Here is a 20,514-nt window from a genome sequence, read left to right on the forward strand (position 1 = left end):
TTGCCTTTTTTTTTTTTTTTTTGTCTAAGTAAAATGGCTTGTTAATTATTAGTAATAGAAAAAATAATTATATGTTTGCAACTGCTTCAGTGAATAAATTGTGATCATTGAGCCTTCTATGACAACACAATGGTCACTGAGTTCTATAAACATTAAGTAATATCATGCGCTCTTAAACACATGATTGTAATTCTTATTGAACAAGTAAAGGGAAGTGTTGACTGGATAATCTTATTTTACTGTGGTCTATACCTTATATTTACCGATGAAGGAAAGCTCACTTTCTCTATGCTTAGTAACATAAATTGTAAACATTTATTGCAGTCCATAAGGACAGTGGATTTATATCTTTTTTAAAGACTGATTTAGAATGTAATAAGTAGAAGAATTTAGATAATTTAGTAATACAATTAAATGACTTGAATATATACCAGATTGTGAGAAAAGAGCAATGAAAACATTTTAAAAAAATTGAAATAGTGATAGATATTTATAGACTTTTTTTTATCTGAACTGTAATGTAGTAAAACATTTTAAGAATTTAACTTTCCTGCCAAAAGTTTTCCTTTAATTGCCAGATTTGAAGAAACCAGTTTCTTTTGTTCCCTACAATCTTCTCCCTTCTAAAAGACTTTCTAAATGAGGAAGCCTATTCTATTCCCATTCTAAAAAGTGGTGAAAAAGAATCAACGTGATGTCCTCTATTACCACCTTGGAAATAGTACTTCAGTAAGTTCCTTTAAAGTGTGCTTGGATAATGCAAAGGAGAAAATACCACACACACAAAAAGTGGACAGACCTTGGTTTAATAGAAAGCAAAACCTTAGTGAAATGTTTAAAGGATGGGAAACTTTCTGCTGTGCTAAGAACAAGGTCTTTAGACTTTGGCTGCAGTCAAATTACAGCTATACATTGTAAGCAGTTTAATATTCATACAGGATATGTTTTTTGATCTTTATCACAGAGAAGCCCTAAAATCAAAACATTTAGATTATGTGCCTATTCAACCTGGCAATTCTGCTTTAGCAGCTCTTTCTCCTTTTCTTGTGATCTCTTTGCATTCTTCAGAATGGGAAAAAAATGCAGGAAATGGCAAACCTGATCTATAGAAAGACTTCATATTGAAAGCATAGTTAGTGTTGGTGACAGATAAATTCACATAGCAGGCTGGAAAGGCATGACTTATGTCAAGCTGGATGAGATACGTCTTTGAAGGTTACTTCTTCAGTGTAACATATTATTAAACTTCTACATTTTCATCACACACGTTCAATTACTTCAGCTGTTTTCTGTGAGATACTTTCCACATTAAGCACATACTCAACTACATTTTTCATGAACTGCCATCTCAGAGAAAATACTGAAAAGTAGTGTTCTAAGTGTAATGTTCTGAATATAAAACTTCATTGTTAGATTTTGAAATCAGATCCTGTGTGATGTTTCGATGTGACAAAAAGTAGTACACATGCATACATACACATGTCGCTGGAAGAAAAAATCTCAGTCAGAAGACAGGGAAGAGAGACTTATAAAATAAATAACTTACATGAGTCAAGAAGTAATGAAAAATGAACACAAAACTACTCATATTATCAGTGAATTTTAGCCATTCAGTTGTTCCAATTCATGCTGAACGGGGTATTGTTGCCACCTAGATGAATTCACTAAATGATTACAAAGATTGTAAGTAATACCGAATTTTCTTGGAAGAAGAAAAGACTTAGTTTACAGCCTTCTGCTAGTCCAGAAACAAATGAAAGGGAAAATATTACTTTTTTGTCCACATCTTTTTCTAATGTCAATCTTTCGTGCTTCTTCCTCTACTGGTTTCTTTTTCCTTGTTAATTTGATAACCTTCCCAAAGAACTGTGTTTTTTGTTTTATCAACATCATTGATTATTCAAGAATATTTTCTTTTGGCATTTTATAACCTGTTTCATTCAGTTATTTACAAAATTACATGGACAGCATACAGCTTTTAAAGAAAGTTATGTTCTCTTTTCCCAAAATAAAAAATGGATTTTGTCCATTTTCAGAGGATGTATGCATACTGCAGCAGGAACTAATCACTCATACCAGCATTGTAGACAAGTAGATATTGATTCAATAAAAAATATCTGTGATGGTGAAAGCCTTTTTTCCTCCAAAAGTATCTGTCACCGTAGGCCTGTCATTCCTTTATCTTTCTTATTATTGAGAACAAAGTAGAAATATATGAAAAAAAAAAAATCTACATAAATATGGATACTGGTGATAGATAAAGAGTAAAATTCATGCAGAAGTTGGTAATTCTAAGATGAGTCACAGGTCTAAGACCCCTACATCCTCTGAATTTACAATGCAATGTATTTTATAAGAGATTTGCAAATATTAAAACAGATAAAGCACAACACACAGCAAACTGCTTTTTTTTTTTTTTTTTTTTTTTTTCAGGCAGTATGCTACAAGTCTCTTTTTAGCTTCAGAACTGCAATGACTGAAATCTTTGCAGCATTTCTGCATAAAATAGCGTGATGAAAAATATATAGATGTCATCTTTCTTCTTTGATCAGTATGGGAAGGAAAGGAAAGGAGAATAGAGAAACATTTCATCATTTCATCAAATTAAATAAAACCAAAGCAATAGCGGTGGCTTATTTTATGACTTTTGAAAACGTTAGCAAAGTTACAGAGATCAAACTCTAAAACACAAAATGCAAAACCTCCACATAACAGATGAACCATTTACATATTAGGTAATGCTGAATTTCATCTCACTGACATCCCATTGAATAGGAACACTGACCTGCTTTATTAGTTTGATCAACGTTTATTGTATAAGTACCGATTTTAAGGTTGAGGCTGGACAACAGAAATGAAACTAGTTTATCCTGACTGCTGCCCCATCACTTCAGTGGGACATTTCTAGGGGAAAAGGAGTGCACTCAAAAGAAGTAATTTCTGAGTGCAGTTGCACACTATAAACTACGAAGACAGTCTGCACTGGCTCTACTGATACCATGACTGACTGACTACTGACACCAGGAGTGTCCTGTGAGTAGCAGGGGAAAACCAACAGTCTCAGAAGTGTCAAAGATAATGTAAATCACATGGTTTTCCTAGGAACTCAGAAGAGACTACAAAGTTTTTGTGACCCAGAAAGATCACATTTCTGATGATTACTACCTTCCACAGTGTTTTTGGCCTCCACACTTCAGAGAAAAGATGGCCATTTCAAAATGTTGTAATTCATGACTCCACCATCTATCAGTGTTAGTAGGGTAAGAACTTCCTTCATGAAGTAGACAATCGTAACAGTTAACAAGTGGTCCCACTGGTATAAGATGCCTTTCTCAAACAAGGGCACTGGGAGAAGTGGTAGAATCTGATTACTCTGGAAGAATCCCTTGAAACCAGGAGCTGCAACGGAAACTACACATGGAAAGCATTTGATCAAATTATTGATACATAATATAGTAGCAAACACCGTGATCTGGACTGGAAGATCACGAGAAAAATAATATGAACAGGAAAACCATTTGCAGGCACCACTCTCATGGCCAGTTATATCCTTCAAACTGAAATCCAAGCACAATGATAAATCTCAGGTTGAATTTTCCTTGCAGTTTGCTGTATGAGTATAATATTACATGAGTGTAATAATATGCATGCAACTCTTATAAGAAAACATCTACCACTGGGATGTGTTAACAGGATCTCTCTCTTTCCCCTTTGATTAGCACTCCTACTTTCCTAGCCAAACCTTTATTTTTCCATCTATTCATCTGCTCCAAACCAGGTCTGTAAGCTGCGTAGAAAAAGAGACAGGCACTAGGCAATGGTCTGCCTCACCGTAAAAGCAAGGAAATCTCTTTCTCTGAGTAAAAAACGTCTCTCTCCAGATTTCAAAAAGGAAGCTGGAATGTTCATTCATAACAGTCATATCTCTGAAGAATACAGGCATCAGTGCATTTGATAAAAGATCCCTAGCTCCTTACAGAAGCTTTTTTCAGTATGTTTATTTGCTGGAAACTGGGCCTTACTGAGATCAATGGCCCAGGCTTATGTCCGAGGTTCACTTTTTCTGTGAAATACATAATCTGCAATTACAATATTTAAGTAAACTAGAAATACATTTCTCAGTATTATTTTTCAGACGTCCGGAAAGGGGAAAAAAAAAAAATCTTTTGAGCATTATTACATGCATTTCACTGATACAGTGAAACCTATTAGGAAATAAATATTCATAGCTTAACTCCCACATGCTCTTTGTGCCAACAGAGTGAGAAAAAAATATATGTACATTACTGCCACAACAGTAGGCTTTTTTGAGCAGTGAGTCATGGATGAATGAAGAAGAAAATGTAAGATATCCAAAAATGGCAGCACATAATGAGCTAGGACAAGACCTCAAGCACTATTATCTTATTATCTTTCCATTATACATACAATGTCCTTACACGTTTCCTAGTAGAAAATGAGTACAAATTCCCTTACAGTCTTATGGTGACATAAAGAAATAATCTAAATATTAATGTGTGCTACTGAAAAACTGAACAGTTTGCTTAATTTTCACTCTTTGGACATGTATACGTTTGACCTTAGAGTGCATTAGTTTCATACCCTCTGTATAGAAATTCAGTACAGCATACACCATTTACAGGTGTCCTTTCGGGTACTTAGCTGTGATGAATAACAACTCAAGCCACACTTAATTCTCATCATATTAAATGAATGGTTTATCACAAATAAAATGAAACAAATGACATTTTACAGTTCAGGCAGGATAGACTAACACAAGTAGGTATTTATTCACTCATACTGCCAGAAGTCCCTTCATCAAAGGGGAGAATTTTTTTTCCCTCCAACCTTTTTACTTACGTCATCACTCTTCTTCTACATTTGCGATAGACAGAAAATAATATAAAATGCATCACGCTTCCCTTTAAAAATCATTTTGGCACAAGAAAATACACTTGCTAAATGCAGACTGTAAAGTGGCAATATATATTTATAAAAGGGTACAAAAATATTGTATTTATGCATCAACCGAAAAATAAGGAGCTCAGCTCATGGTTATCCTTAAGTATGTAAATATATAACCACATGGTAGTGAAATTCCAGGCAATATCAGCATCTTTTGAAAAATACTGTATTTTCATCAGTGCTAGTAAAGAAACTAGTGAACATATTTTGATAGTCATTCTTAACTAACGGAAGTATTATGAAATCTCCAAGTCTCTTTAACCACTAGAAATCTAGCAACGGGTTTCTCTAATTTTTTGTCTTCACATTCTTGAAGAATTTTTTTGGCACAAGGATTGCAAACTGCAAACATCCAACTGATGAAAGCAAAGGAAAAGTAGCTTAAGTACTTTTTAAAAAATCAAAACCCACTCACCCAACTAACCACAACAACAACAAAAAACCCAGCCAAATGAACAATAACAAAACAAACAAACAAACAAAAATGAAGCAAATCTGCAGGAAAAGAACTCTCAAGTAGTGTAATGAATACATTCTGACGGACTTCATTTAGCAGACAAACTTGAACCTTAGTAATTTTGCATAAATCAGTGTGCAAAGGAAAAAGTAAGATGCCAAGCTCTCGCTTTTAACTGCTGGTACACCAATCAGTGCCTGTTATCCTTTTTTTTTTTTTTTTCCCCCTATTTTGATTTTTAATACTTCTTTCTAGCACTGATAATATGAGGGTATTTTCAATGGCTGAAGACAATAATAATTTAAAAAAAAATGGTTATTCCTTAAACAGATGAAGACAAAAAATGAAAGAAAATTCATTTTATTTGAGGCCTTTTCACTGAGATAACTGCTTCCCACTTTTACCTTAAGATGTTACAGCTGATTTGAAGGGCCTGACCTTGCATCCATTGAAGGGTACTACAATGACTTTCAACAGACTTCAGTTTAGCTACTAGGAAATTGAGAAATTTTACTCACCAAGCAATATATTTAGCCATACTTTTTTTTTTTTTTCCTAAAAGTATTTATTTCTTTAGTAGCATTTACTCGAGGTATTTATTACCTTTCTCAACATTTCCAACTATTCTACAACCATACAAACTCTTCATATAGATATATGCTTAGCGTCAGAAAGCATAATTTTCAGAATAAATTTGGCAAACTGAACTTTGTTTCCACTGTTAATCTAAATGCCCCTCAAAATAATGAAAACAGTAGCAAGACAGATTATAAGAATTTACTGGAACCTTTGAAGTATCCTTGTATTTTATTGGGAGATTTTCCAACAGATTTCTCCATAGGAAAAAAAAGTAAATTACATTACTTCTGAATATATGAAGATTAATTTAAAAAAAAAAAAAAAAAAAAAAAGAGAGAAAATTTGATAGCAATTACTGTTCAACAGTAGCCAATTCACTTCCTATTGTATTAAAACAGAAAACTTGAGGTCTGGAGAATGATACATTTTTCTCATAATTAATTAACTTAGTAGCATCATGCTGCACTTTTCCACATCGTAAAATACTTGCTTTTCAATGAGCCCTTTCAGGTGAAAAAAGTGTCAAGGCTGAACATAAATTTTAGTGTCAAATTGGGTTTACAAAAAACCTTGACTGAATTCTTTCCAAAATCAAGATCTTCATCATTACTTCAAGAACATGAATTTTATCATGGAATACTACCTTGGTGAAAGCCATGAACATCTTTTTATTGACCTCAGAGAGCAATGAAACAAATATTTATTGTAGACTGACCTTAAACATCATGTAAATATCAAACTATACTGTCCTCATCATGTAGTGTGTACAATTTGATCAAAGCTAATTCAGAAACTCTTCTAATGTCAGGTAGCAGTCACATTTATGTTCAGTAGACAAACATAACCATGAATGCTACAAGGTATAGCAATTCCTGCATTTGACTGGAGAGAAATGACTGACTTGAAGAAGAATGAGCTTCCCCTGGGGAACACCACCTGGTGGTTAGAACAACAGACTGAGCTTTAGACATATAATGTAAAGACAGGACCAAAATCAATATCATTCAACTGTTCTTTGAAGGATAAACAAATAAATAAATAAATACATAAAACCTGAAGGAACTGAAGGCAGCCCACTGATATATTCATACCCTAATGGTGTAGTAGGCGTGGCGAGGAAACGGTATGTGACGGGGTCAGGTTTCCTATGCTCAGGGCTTGCCAAACGCTGCCCCACAATAGGACAGCAGGTAAGCAAGGGGTGTGGACAAAGCGGGACAAGAATATTTAAGTGCCTACCACATTTTAATAAACGCCATTTTGCCTCACGCACTCTGGGGTCTGTGTGAGCATTTGGTCCCGGCCCGGTTGGGGTCGGTTTCGCTGGCAAGTGGCGCCCTCGGTCGGCAGAGGACGAGCAATGAGAGACTACCACAACAAGTGGTGACCCCGACGTGATCTGCCTATCGAGGGTTAACCACCCGGCGTGCCCGTGAAGCGGAGAAGAGCCTGCGGAGTGGCGGCAGGTCGCTCACGGAAGACACATCGCGGAGAAGAGCCTGTGAAGTGGCGGCAGGTCGCGTGTGTAACCATGGAACAGATTATTAAGGTACTTTTGCAGTTTTGTAAGGACTACTGCGGCAAAAATACCCCTTCAAAGGAGGAGGTAGCCGCGGTGCTTTCGGTTTTAAAAAAGGGAGGGGAGCTGGACTCCCCTCAGCAAGTGCTGGATTCGGGTAGGTGGGATTCGCTCACCTCGGCTTTATGCCAACGCGCCATGAATAACCAAAAGGCTGCTGAACTTAAAACCTGGGGCTTGATACTTGGAGCCCTTAAGGCGGCTAAAGAGGAGGGTAAGCTTAAGGTGGAAAAAGGGGTGGAAAGGGCTCCGGGGGGCGGGTCTTTGCTACCTTGCAGTACTGACGACCAAAGCGTGGCGGACAAGATGGCGACGGTCGCCGCGGCGAAGGGCGGGGAAGAGGAACTCCCGACCGCATGTCTACCAACCGCTCCGCCCACTCCGCCCGCTCCGCCCCCGCCCTACCCTCCGCGGTCGTTATATCCTTCTTTGGAGGAAGAAAAGGCAAGGGCGGGGCGTCGTCCCAAAGGGGGGAGGGACGGGCGTCTGCTGACTGATTGGGCTAAAGTAAAGGAGGAGGCACAAGACCGGGGCCTTGCGAACCCGGAGGCATTTCCGGTAGTGATTTCCGATGATGATAACCCGATCTGGGTCCCGCTGGACCCGAAAGCGATAGCGAGGGTGCTTGAGGCAGTTGAAAAGAAAGGATTGAAGTCCCCCCTGACAATGAACGCCTTGGAGACATTAATATTGCCGGGACCCCTGTTACCATACGATATTGAGAATCTGATGCGCATGATTTTGAAACCGGTGCAGTATACGCTTTGGAAGGAGGAATGGCAGGCTAGACTTAGACAAATGCTGGTTACAGCCCAGAACGATCAGGGGAATCCGCTTCACGCGTCTAACCTGCAGAGATTGACGGGTAGTACGCCGGGTATGATCACTGCACATGCCCAGCTTACGGAGCTGAGGCCCGGGGAACTAATAGCCACTACAGACGCTGCCCTTGAGGCGTTCAGAAGGCTCGCAAGAAATGCTGAGCCGTCTACTCCGTGGACGGAGATTGCACAAGGTCCCACTGAATCCTTCCAGGATTTTGCGGATAGGTTGATCAAGGCAGTGGAGGGATCGGAGCTGCCTAGGGCAGTGCACGGCCCCGTGATCCTGGATTGCCTCTATCAAAAGTCGAGCTCGGACGTACGGGCTCTATTACGGGCGGCGCCAGACAGGTTCCACACCCCCGGTGAGGTCCTTAAGTATGTGATGGACAAGCAAAAGTCTCAATCATCAGTGGCAAGCGAGGTTGCTGCAGCGGTAGCTGAGGTGATGCTAGCGCATGGGGTTGCCGGGCGGCAGAGTCCAGATCGCCCGCCTGGGCCATGCTTCAGGTGCGGTCAATTAGGTCATTTCAAGGCACAGTGTAAGAGCAACGGGGGTATAGTGTGCCAAATGTGCGGGAGGAGAGGTCACACTGCACCGCAATGTAGAGCTCGTGGGCTGCGATCTCGAGGTAGGGGGGATGAGGGTCCCTCTTACGATTCACGGGATTCTCAGGAAAGGCGGGCTTTGGATCTAGGCCTGCCACTAGCTGCGCTATCGTTGAGCTGCGGGGAGCGCCCCTTGGTGAAGATTACAGCCGCAATTACGGAGCTTCCCGCTGGCTCCCCAGGGCCGCGATCTATTTTCCTTACCGCCCTGGTGGACTCAGGAGCGGATGTGACGGTTTTTGCGGAGTCCGACTGGCCGCCCACGTGGCCAATGGGGGCCACTCAAACTATAGCGGGAGTGGGGGGAACTGCTCCAACGCAGAGGTCAGCCAAGCAGATCGAGATAATCGTGGTCAACAGAGACGGTTCCCTGGAGAAGCCCGTCCTGCTAACCCCGCTGGTAGCGCAGGTACCGGGAACCCTGTTGGGGCGAGATTACCTGCGGAGTGTGTCTGCTCGGATAACAAATTTATAGAGGGGGCCACTGTCTGCCGGTTATCAGCGCGCTATGCAATCCCGCTGCGCTGGAGGCAGGACGTGCGACCTGTCTGGGTAGATCAGTGGCCCTTGCCGGTTGAAAAGCTTGAAGCGCTTAAAGCATTAGTTTCACAAGAGCTCCGTTTGGGGCATATAGAACCCTCGCTTAGCCCGTGGAACACCCCGGTGTTCGTCATAAAAAAACGATCGGGTCGATACCGCTTGTTACATGACTTGCGTGCAGTCAATTCCCAGCTAATACCCTTCGGTACAGTCCAACAAGGAGCCCCTGTTTTGTCGGCTGTCCCAGAGGGTTGGGGGGTGGTGGTTATCGACCTGAAGGACTGCTTTTTCTCTATACCCCTTGCCAAAGAGGACCGGGAAGCCTTCGCATTTTCGGTCCCAGCTCCCAACAACCAAGGCCCAACCCAGCGGTATCAATGGAAGGTTCTTCCGCAGGGTATGGCCTGCTCTCCCACGATTTGCCAGCTAGTAGTGGATAGGGTCTTAAACCCTGTCCGGCAGACATTGGAACGGTCCCTTTTGATGCATTATATGGACGACCTGCTGCTAGCCTCTGCAACCTCGCAGGAACTCCAAGCTCTAGAAACACAGGTGATAGCTTCCCTGACATCCGCGGGCTTCTCGATTGCAGGGGAAAAAATTCAGAGGGGGAGTGGAGTGCAGTTTTTAGGATATCGGTTGGGGTCAACGACAACTACCCCAGCTGGTATCAATATCGCGCCCCGAGTGCGTAACCTGTGGGACGTGCAGAAGCTCGTTGGAGCCCTCCAATGGGTGCGGGGAGCCTTGGCGATTCCCCCGCGCCTCATGCAGCCCTTCTATGAGCAGCTTAAGGGCTCTGACCCGAATGACCCGCGGTCATTCACACCAGAAATGGAGGAGGCGTGGAAAGAGATAATTGGTTCCTGCATGCAATCCGCTCTATCGCGATACAATCCAGATGAAGGGCTGGAAGTGGCCGTGTGCCGATGCGAAAAAGGGGCGGCGGCAGTTATAGGCCACGACCTTGACGCAAGGCCAAAACCACTGTGGTGGCATTTCTCTGTCCAGCCATCTCGAGCCTTCTCTGAGTGGCTAGAAATACTGGCTCGGCTTTTGCGAAAGAGCCGGAATACCGTCGTTCATGTCTTCGGCAAGGAGCCGGCAACCATCTTCCTTCCATCGTCCTTCCGGGATACTCAGCCATTCCCGGATGCAATTGTGCTCGCCCTGGAGGGGACAGGGGCGTCCATTAGGTATTGCACCTCCCTCCCCATCTTCGAACTGGCCAGGCCTTTAAGCTTGTCCCTGCGGTGTAGGGTGCAAGACTCGCCCGTGGAAGGGCCTACCCTGTTTACTGATGCGTCATCATCGACAGGCCAAGGGGCGGTGGTGTGGGAAACAAATGGCCGCTGGGAGTCCACAATCTTCACAGATCCTAGTGCCAGTGTCCAGATGCTTGAGGTCAGGGCTGTTGCGATGGCAATCGCTTATTGGCCTTCCCTTCCCTGCAACATAGTCACAGATTCAGCTTTTGCGGCTAAGCTCGCTTTGAAAATGGGCCAAGAAGGTATCCCTAGTACGGAAGCAGCGCTTATTTTAGAAGATGCTCTGAGCACCCGAGTGGAGCCTATAGCAATTTTACATGTGAGAAGTCATTCGGAGGTACCAGGATTCTTCACGGAGGGTAACGCCAAGGCAGATGCCGCGGCAGGTATTCGAGTCTTCACATTGAGAAAGGCGAAAGACCTCCATACTAGGCTCCATATCGGGGCGAGAGCACTGGCTCGCGCCTGCGACATTCCTGTTGCATCTGCGAGGGATGTGGTGAGGGCCTGTCCTCACTGCAACACGGCCCCAGCTATAGGGGCTGGAGTAAACCCTCGAGGCCTAGAACCGCGGCAGATTTGGCAGACAGACTTCACCTGGGAGCCGAGTCTTTCCCCAAGGCCATGGTTAGCAGTCACTGTGGACACGGCATCGACCATGATTGTGGCCACGCAACACGCGAAGACTAGCTCTACTGCAGCCCAATCCCATTGGGCGGTGGCAATCGCAACCCTTGGGCTACCAGAGCAGATCAAAACGGACAATGGGTCCTGCTTCACATCGCACTCCACACAGCGCTGGCTTGCGTCCTGGGAGATCAGACACGTTACAGGTATTCCAGGGAATTCACAAGGGCAAGCCATCGTGGAGAGAGCCAACCGTTTGCTCAAAGAGAAGATTGCAGTTCTTAGGGAGGGGGAGGGATACAAGAACAAGATCCCTGTATCAAGACACCCAGAGATACTAGCGAAAGCTTTGTTTTCCCTTAATCACTTTGAACGGGGAAATGCCAGACGGACCCCGGTGGAGAGCCACTGGCGGCCTACTGTCCTAGAAGAGGGCCCCCCAGTGAAAGTTAAGACAGAGACGGGGACATGGGAGTCAGGCTGGAAAGTTTTAGTCTGGGGTAGGGGGTACGCAGCAGTGCGGAATGCAGACACTGGGAGCGTCATCTGGGTGCCAGCTAGGAAGGTAAAACCTGACTTGTCTGAGAAGGACCAGTAACGGGGGACACTGAGTTTCTTGCAGGAACGGAGTGTTATGGAGCCATCCGGAGGGAAACTTGGTCAGTCGGAAGGAAGAATGTCGGCCGGGGTAAGGACGCGACCGAGGACGCAGCCAACGAGAAATTGTGTCTTCCTTCTCAGTATAAGCCTTGTGGTCGTTCTTTCGGTGCAGGGGTCGGAGTGTGCTCACCTCATATCGCAGCCAGGGAATTTATGGGTTACTTGGGCAAATAAGACGGGCCAAAATGACTTTTGCCTTAGTTTACAATCGGCAACATCGCCTTTTCGCACCTGCCTAGTAGGTATCCCTCAATACACGTTAGAAGCCTTTGCGAGGTACACCACAAACCATTCTGCTTGCTGTAACGACACCGATCTAGCAAGCCAAACGGCATGTTTGATAAAATCTCTGAATGTGTCTCTCCCATGGGATCCACAAGAATTAGATATCTTGGGGTCGCAGAAGGTACGAAATGGGTCGCATAATGGCACGCGTACCTGTATTACCTTTGGGTCAGTGTGCTGGAAGGAAAGTAACTTTATTACCTGCGACTTGTTTGACGGGGTATTCGACGGCTCCGAGGGATTGAAAGGACAACTGCAGGCCTTAATTGCCCGGTGGGCAGGCACAGATCCGCGGCTGAAGCCATACAACGAGACCTCTTGGACTGTGGTCAGTCCTGTGAACACGGAGGCTTTCTCCATTACTTCGGGTTATTGCGGGTATACCAAAAATGAAACACGGGTCTTCACAGGGCGCAATACAACCTGCTTGTCAAAGGGTGGGGTCCTTTCTAAATCTAGCGGTAGATCCTCATTTAATTGTACGGCAGTTTGGGACTTTTATGGGTATGGGTTCACTTTCAAACGGGGGGTCAACGAGGTGCTATGGAATAACAAAACGGCTAAGGCGTTGCCCCCTGGAATCTTCCTGATCTGTGGGGATAGAGCCTGGCAGGGCATCCCGCACAATGCCTTAGGAGGACCCTGTTACCTAGGGGAACTGACATTACTGTCTCCGAATTTCACGACATGGATGCAGTATGGCCCGAGCATCACGGGTCACCATCGTCGCCGAAAGCGTTCGAGCCCTCTCCCGGAGAATTGTAACGATGAGGTAGAGTTATGGAGTGCCACAGCACGGATATTCGCATCATTTTTCGCCCCTGGGGTTGCTGCAGCACAGAGCTTGGCTCAGATAGAACGCCTAGCATGTTGGTCAGTTAAGCAGGCAAATTTAACAACATTAATATTGAATGCGATGTTAGAAGACACAAACAGCATTCGGCATGCGGTGCTGCAAAACAGAGCAGCCATCGACTTCTTGCTCCTGGCACAGGGGCATGGATGTGAAGACCTAGAAGGAATGTGTTGCTTCAATCTTAGCGACCACAGTGTATCCATCCATAAAGCGCTGAGAGCCCTGCGAGACCATACGGAGAAGATCCAAGTGGAGGACGACCCCATCGGGGACTGGCTGAGAAGTGTGTTTGGCAACTTTGGAGGATGGGTTGCGAAAATTATTAAGGTAGTTGCGCTAGTATTGCTCGCAATAATTTGTATTGCGGCCATTTTGCCGTGCATAATCATGTGTTTCCAGAATTGCCTCACAAGGATCATGTGGCAAGTTATGGACCAACGGATTCTGTATCACAAAACGAAGGAACAGTTGTGAGAGATGTACTCGCGTTGCGATCGCGCTGTTACGGGATATTCCTGAGCATAGGGAGGGGGAAATGTAGTAGGCGTGGCGAGGAAACGGTATGTGACGGGGTCAGGTTTCCTATGCTCAGGGCTTGCCAAACGCTGCCCCACAATAGGACAGCAGGTAAGCAAGGGGTGTGGACAAAGCGGGACAAGAATATTTAAGTGCCTACCACATTTTAATAAACGCCATTTTGCCTCACACACTCTGGGGTCTGTGTGAGCATTTGGTCCCGGCCCGGTTGGGGTCGGTTTCGCTGGCAAGTGGCGCCCTTGGTCGGCAGAGGACGAGCAATGAGAGACTACCACAACAAATGGATACTGCAAACACTGACAGTAGTAGAAAAATATGATAAAACAGCTTCTAGACAGCCTTTGAATACTTGAAATTAACATCATAAGCTATGCTAGAGAAAAAAGTTTCATGTTCAGCATTGTCACTGAAAGATATATCAGATGCTAGTGTCTGTATGATATTTCTGATAGAAAATTATACTGTTCAGCTTTTACAGAAATGCTATCTACAGCAAAAAACTCAACAAGTCTTTTTCTTTGCCTCAGCTTTGAGTTTTAATCTGACTGATTCTTTCTTTGTTATTACAGTAAAAACAGTTACTTCTTGAGGCTGATATTTTTCATTAATTCCTCTGGCAGAAATGCTTTCGTTGTTCTTCTCTTTACTTAAGCCACATTTCACTTCATGAAACCAAAGAATTGTGTTTAGAAAATGCAGTAAAAGTGTAACAATTTGAAGACACAACACCTTTAGAGGAAAGGAAAAAAAAAGTGAAGTGAGAAAGCGGCAGCAGCAGCAGCAACAAAGGACTATATTTCAAATGCTTGTGTGAAGCTATGTTGGAAGGCAAAAAGCCTGCTCAATTAAAGCAATAGAGTTAGCCTCTTCAGTATCATGCTGGAAGCCTCAGTGATATTACTTTTAATAGTGCATTATCCAATATTTTAGTTTAAAATCAAAAATATTTTGCACTTCCATTATACATCACTAAAAGCTGCATATAATGGTACTACATCACCAATCAGTACACTTCTACCCATTTCAGATCACAGGGAAATGTAAAATCATAAAGTTGGAAAATAGTTCCAAGATCATCCAGTCCAATCATACACCTACCACCAACACAGCCCACTAAACACATCCCTGGACAGCCTATACCTGTACATCATAACTCCCTTTGAAAAGAACTTTTTCCTAATATTCAACCTGAACAACATCTGGCTCAACTTGAGCCCTTCACCTCTTATCCTATCACTGTTATGTGGAAGAAGAGGCTGACCTCCACCTCATCACAACCTCCTTTCAGGGAATTGTAGAAGGCAGTAAGATCTCCTCTGAGCCTCCTCTTCTCCAGGCTGAACAACTCCAGTTCCCTTCAGCTGTTCCAATTACTTATTTCTGGTTCTGTAATGTGCCTAAAATCTTTAGATTTGTAGGTGTACTCCCTAGACTATACTGAACTTCCTTTACTGCTGGCATTTGAGATCTTCCATCCATTTAAATACTTCAGGGCAGCACGGTGACTTTACCTCATTTGTTTTGCTGTTCTCTACAGGGTTTCATGCATAAGTCAAAAGCCCTAGCTCACAGTCCCACATCAGCATTAGAGAGAATTGTTTGCCTTTTAAAATTTCTGTCTTTAATGTTAAAGGCAGGCTACATTTTTAAAACAAGGGAAGAGGAATTAGGTTTCCTCTGAAAAAAAAAAATAGAGTTTGAAAGAAGTTGTATTTACTGAGTAATACAGCAGCCTGGAAATATCATATAATATAGTATGTCTTATTTTTTTTTTTAACTATAAGAACTTTAGAAGGAAATAGCTTTTTCAGCCCCCAAATGTGGAGGTGATCTCTGTCCATTTATGACCAGTAACAGCCTATACCACGGAAGGTACTGGAAGAAATTGATGCAGATTGAAAATTCTTCAGGTAACTTAAGTAAACTATTGTATGGGAACTGCTGAGTCACGGCCTGAACCTCTGATTAATCACATGAGTAAGCAATGAGTCAGCCCTGGGAGCACAGGTAAAAGCAATTCACCTGTGCTGCAGGAAGGGGTGGAGCCTGGCTCCACCTCTTCTAGACCCATTTAAGAGCTGACTACCAGTGAGGAAGGATCTCTCTCTCTTTGGAAGATCCACTCCACTGGAGTTTCCTGAGTGAGCCCACAATACAGGTAAGCATCCTATTTATTCTCTTTGTCTTGCTGTGCCTAACTCTCTTGCTTATTTTGTTATTATAACATCTTAATATTGTTTGATTATATAATATTCCTTTATATAATTTTCATTTCTTATACAACTATCAAAGAAATAAGAATGAATAGAAGTTAAACAGTTTATCAATCATGTGAGAGTAGTCCTGAATCACTTGGACATATTGACAGAAGTTTCTCCATATCTGGGAAACAAAACTATAGCTTTTGCTTAAATTCCTTAATCTTACAAAGTAGATGCTTCATCTCTTGTTTATTATACTCTTGTGAAACTCTTAATAATATTTATTCAAAACATTAATTAGACACTTTAATGTTGACTTTCATAAGTAATAGAACGAATATACAGCATGTGTTTTGGTTCAGAAATTAAAGTACTTAGATGTATTTATTAAGGAATTGGGATTGTATGGGAAGTGTATTAAAATATTCTATTTCTACTAAAAGGTTTTGATTAAATTATTGATTTCTATTTCTGTTAAAATATTCTATTACATTAATACTATATTCTAATACAGAATCCTTAGAACACAGAATCCTTAGAGTTGGAAGGGACCTTTAAAGGTCACCTAGTCCAACTCCCCTTCAATGAACAGGACATGCATAGCTAAATCAGGGTACCCAGGTCCTGGGCCTTGAAAGACTCCAGGGGCAAGGCACTAACCATATCTCTTGGCAACTTGTCTCTAGTGCCTCACCACCCTCGCTGGAAAAGACTTTTCTTTATTTCAAATCTAAATCTATCTGCTTGAAGCCACTTTCCATTGTTCTATCACCAGAGACCCTGCTAAAGAGTCTGCCCCCTTCTTTCCTGCCCTTTAGATACTGAAAAGGCTGCTATCAGGTCACCTTGCAGCCTTCTCTTCTCCAGGCTGAACAGCCCCAACTCTTTCAACCTGTCCTCATAGGATCCTTCCTTAGATCATTTTTGTGACCCTCCTCTGGATGCACTCATCAGGTCCATGTCTCTCTTGTACTGAGGACTCCACATGTGGATTCAATACTCCAGGTGAGGCCTCACCAGTATATAGTGGAGAGGCAAAATCACCTTCCTCAATCTACTGAGCATGCTTTTTTTGATGCAGCCCAAGATACAGTTGGCTTTCTGAGCTGTGAGGGTACACTCCTGGCTCATGTCCAGCTTCCCATCCACCAGTACCCCCAGGTCTTTCTCAGCAGGGCTGTGCTCAATCTTTTCATCCCCCAGCTTGTATTGGTAGTGCAGGTTGTGTCGGCCCAGATGCAAGATCTTGCATTTGGATTTGTTGAACCTCATGAAATTCTCCTGCACCCACTGCTCAAGCCTGACTAGGTCCCTCTGGATGGCATCCCATCCCTCTGTTGTGTTGACCATACCCCACAGCTCGGTGTCATCAGCAAACTTGCAGAGGATGTCCTTGACCCCACTGTCAATGTCTTTGATGAAGTTATTAAAGATTACTGGTCCCAGTACTGACCCCTTTAGCACACCACTTATCCCTGACCTCCATCCAGACACTGCCACTGACAACCACTCTCTGGACTCGCTCCTGCAGCCAGTTCTTCATCCACTGAACAGTCCACCCATCAAATCTACATCTTTCCAATTTGAAGAGAAGGATGCAGTGGGGTACCATGTCAAAGGCCTTACTGAAGCCCAGACAGATGACATGAGTGGCTCTTCCCTTGTCCAGTGATGCAGTGACATCATCATAAAAGGCCACTCGGTTGGTAAAATGGCCTGCTGTTGGTGAAGCTATGCTGATTTTCCTGTATCACCTTCCTGTCTTTCATGTACCTCAGCATAGCTTCCAGGATGATCTGCTTTATGATCTTTCCTGGCACAGAGGTGAGACAGACAGGTCAGTAGTTCTAGGAGTCATCCTTTTTATCCCTCTTAAAAATGGGTGTGAGTGGGTGTAAATACTTGTTCTAAAACAAGAACAGTACTATGCATCTGACATTACATAATTTGCTATTCATGCAATATGCTCTTAATAATTAATTTGAAATTTTATTTTCCTTTGTTTTAAAGGATTTTTCAGTAAATCTTTCACGTCATGAATCAAATTATGGCAGCCTCCCCTTCCTGATCAATTTTTAAAAAAAAAGTCCCTCACTTCCAAGGCACATAGGAGCCTCAGAACATTCACTCTGGAGAATGCCAGAGAGAATGGCAACTCCAGACATTTTTCAATGAATAGCTAAATCATCATGATCACTGTATTGCAACTAGTCTATAAAACAACACACAGATATACAGTACAAGCACTTAAATACATTAAGAGTTGGAAATTAATTTGTAAGCACTAAAAAAAAATTTCTAAAAAAATATAAACAGATATATTAACAACCTTTGATTCATCAAACACTGAGTAGTAGTTTAAATATGTGAAGCTACAAATTAATTACCAGAAATGATAAGGATGCTGGGATTACATTCAACATATCAAATGTTGTAACCATTTCAGATTTTCCTCTGCTTCTCTTGGCTTTTCCCATCTTTGTGTTTTTTCTTCAGCTTGCATGTAGCTGATGTTCTTTTCTTATTAATCTCTTCACTCTCTTAAAATCATTTTAGAGCTGGGAAAATGGTATCACAAGCAATCTGACTAGTTTTAGGTACTGTCACAGGCCCTAAGTAGCAAGTTCTTAAATACAACTTACCCTTAAAAGAACTTATTGCTTCTGTTGCTTGCAGTAAGAAAAAAAGAAAGTCAAATATTCAGTCATCTGTAAGGATATTGCCACAGCAGAAAACACCACCAGTATTCAGATTTTTGTTTAGCAAATTTTGTTTTGTGTACTTGTTTGTTTTTCATTTTTCTACTTACATATACTACCACCATTAACCATACAAAAGTAACAGTTCTGATTCAGAAAAAAAATGTCAACAGTTACCAAATGTTACCAGTCTACCTTACTACATTGACTTACATATTCATATTCAGGTACCAGGTTAAGGTCAAGGAAAACTTGTGAGTCCTGAATTTCTATGTGTTGTTTATGACTGCAGATCTCTTTCTTAACAAAGGGAGGCAGGAAGGCAATAGTACACCAAAGGTAATCAATCCTGCTAGGCGGGCCAGCACTGCTGTTGAATTTGCTGGGCAAAACATGGGGGAAAAAACATGCCAATGTGATCATATGGGAGTGATCATTCTATGGTAATCAGATATTAAAAATATTGCAATCAACACATGGTGCTTAAATAGGGGAAAAAAAAAACATTACTGGGATAAAGGTAAAACACCAAGAGAAACTCTCTCCACTGCCTCTGAGGAAAAGCCTTATAGACTTACATGAATTAATATAAGACAGGCAACTATTTACAGCTGTGAAGAATGCTATTGCTCTGTTAAATAAAATTCTCAGTATTTAATATATCAAGGCAAAAATGACAGCAACTAAAACTCTATTGTTGCCAATTAGGGCAGGGATTACAAGATTAAATGTATTCACTCATCCATCCAGATGTGTCAGAATCCTGGAGATAACTTTCTTTATCTTTAATAGAATTTTTATTGAAGTAACTTATCCTCAGTGCAAGAGGCTTGAAGAGCTCAACTGACTACAAAGAGATTATCCTGCAGACTCAATCTACTAGCAGTCAGTACATTTGTATCCACTTTATCTGGGACAGTTTAGGGCAATGTTATGTGGAGATTTCCCATCTATTTCCCATCTCCTACTTTCTCTAGTTCTCCCCTACTTACTCAAAACAAGTATATACGTGATGGTTCAGTTACTGAGTGTGCATTTTGCATAAAATGTGCATATATGACTTGTTTTTCCTTCATGGAGTGTGATAGTGATTGCAGAATTGCATTTTACTGTGCAACCTTCAGTCATTTCCTGATTATGCAGTATGTACATTAGGGCTAAGAATACACAGTGACATTATAATAGACACTTTCATATTGACTACAAATTAATTCATCTTCTATACTTATGTTTATGTTATGGATCACAGTCACACAGATACAGTTATGTGTAATGGAAGTATTTAAAAATGCTTATTAAAATTAAAAATAATTAAAAAATACAGGTGAACAACCATCAACTTACAGATATTATGTAGGATTATAATCCCTTTCGGGGAATATTTTCCAGTGGATACAGACTGAGTGGTCTAACCAGAAAGGAGAGGAAAGAACTACCAGAAACAAAACAAAAAAGTAATGAAAGGGAAAATAAAAGCAAGGAGTCAAAATGAAGGCAACTGAAACAGAACTGAAGAAATAGCAAAACATAAATGAGAGATCAATGAATAAGTTAAGAGAGCACAGTGTGTATAAAAGAGGTGGTGATTTCAGGTTCCCAGAAGAGTTTGACCATTTGATGTACAACCAGAAGAGGAACTGAAGTAATGTAAAAATATTACTTGAAAGGATCTACAGCAATAGAAGTCTAGCAGAAAATATTTTTACCACAGTACTTTAGAAACCTGGGAATCTGATCATGATACAAAAATTCAAATCTATCCAAAAAGACTGTTTAATTACTAAACCAAATACCATAACACAACTAAAAGCCCTATGTAAAAGCTACTAAT

The 20,514-nt window shown here is 41.9% G+C and overlaps 2 protein-coding genes across 2 annotated transcripts in view; one reads left to right on the forward strand and one right to left on the reverse strand.

The window, feature by feature from the left end:
* Nucleotides 1–20,514, reverse strand: part of LOC116232731 (interleukin-1 receptor accessory protein-like 1) — a 404,054-nt gene that overhangs the window by 285,578 nt on the left and 97,962 nt on the right. The window lies entirely within an intron of this gene.
* LOC149919982 (uncharacterized) lies at nucleotides 7,370–13,953 on the forward strand. Its single transcript, XM_090124281.1, has 2 exons — nucleotides 7,370–9,456; nucleotides 12,345–13,953. Exons 1-2 carry the CDS (start codon nucleotides 7,533–7,535, stop codon nucleotides 13,718–13,720), a joined length of 3,300 nt encoding a protein of 1,099 aa, XP_089980407.1. The 5' UTR covers nucleotides 7,370–7,532; the 3' UTR covers nucleotides 13,721–13,953.

The sequence above is a fragment of the Phasianus colchicus genome, chromosome 1, assembly GCF_987193195.1.
Source record: "Phasianus colchicus chromosome 1, bPhaCol1.hap1.1, whole genome shotgun sequence".
Lineage (NCBI taxonomy): Eukaryota > Metazoa > Chordata > Aves > Galliformes > Phasianidae > Phasianus > Phasianus colchicus.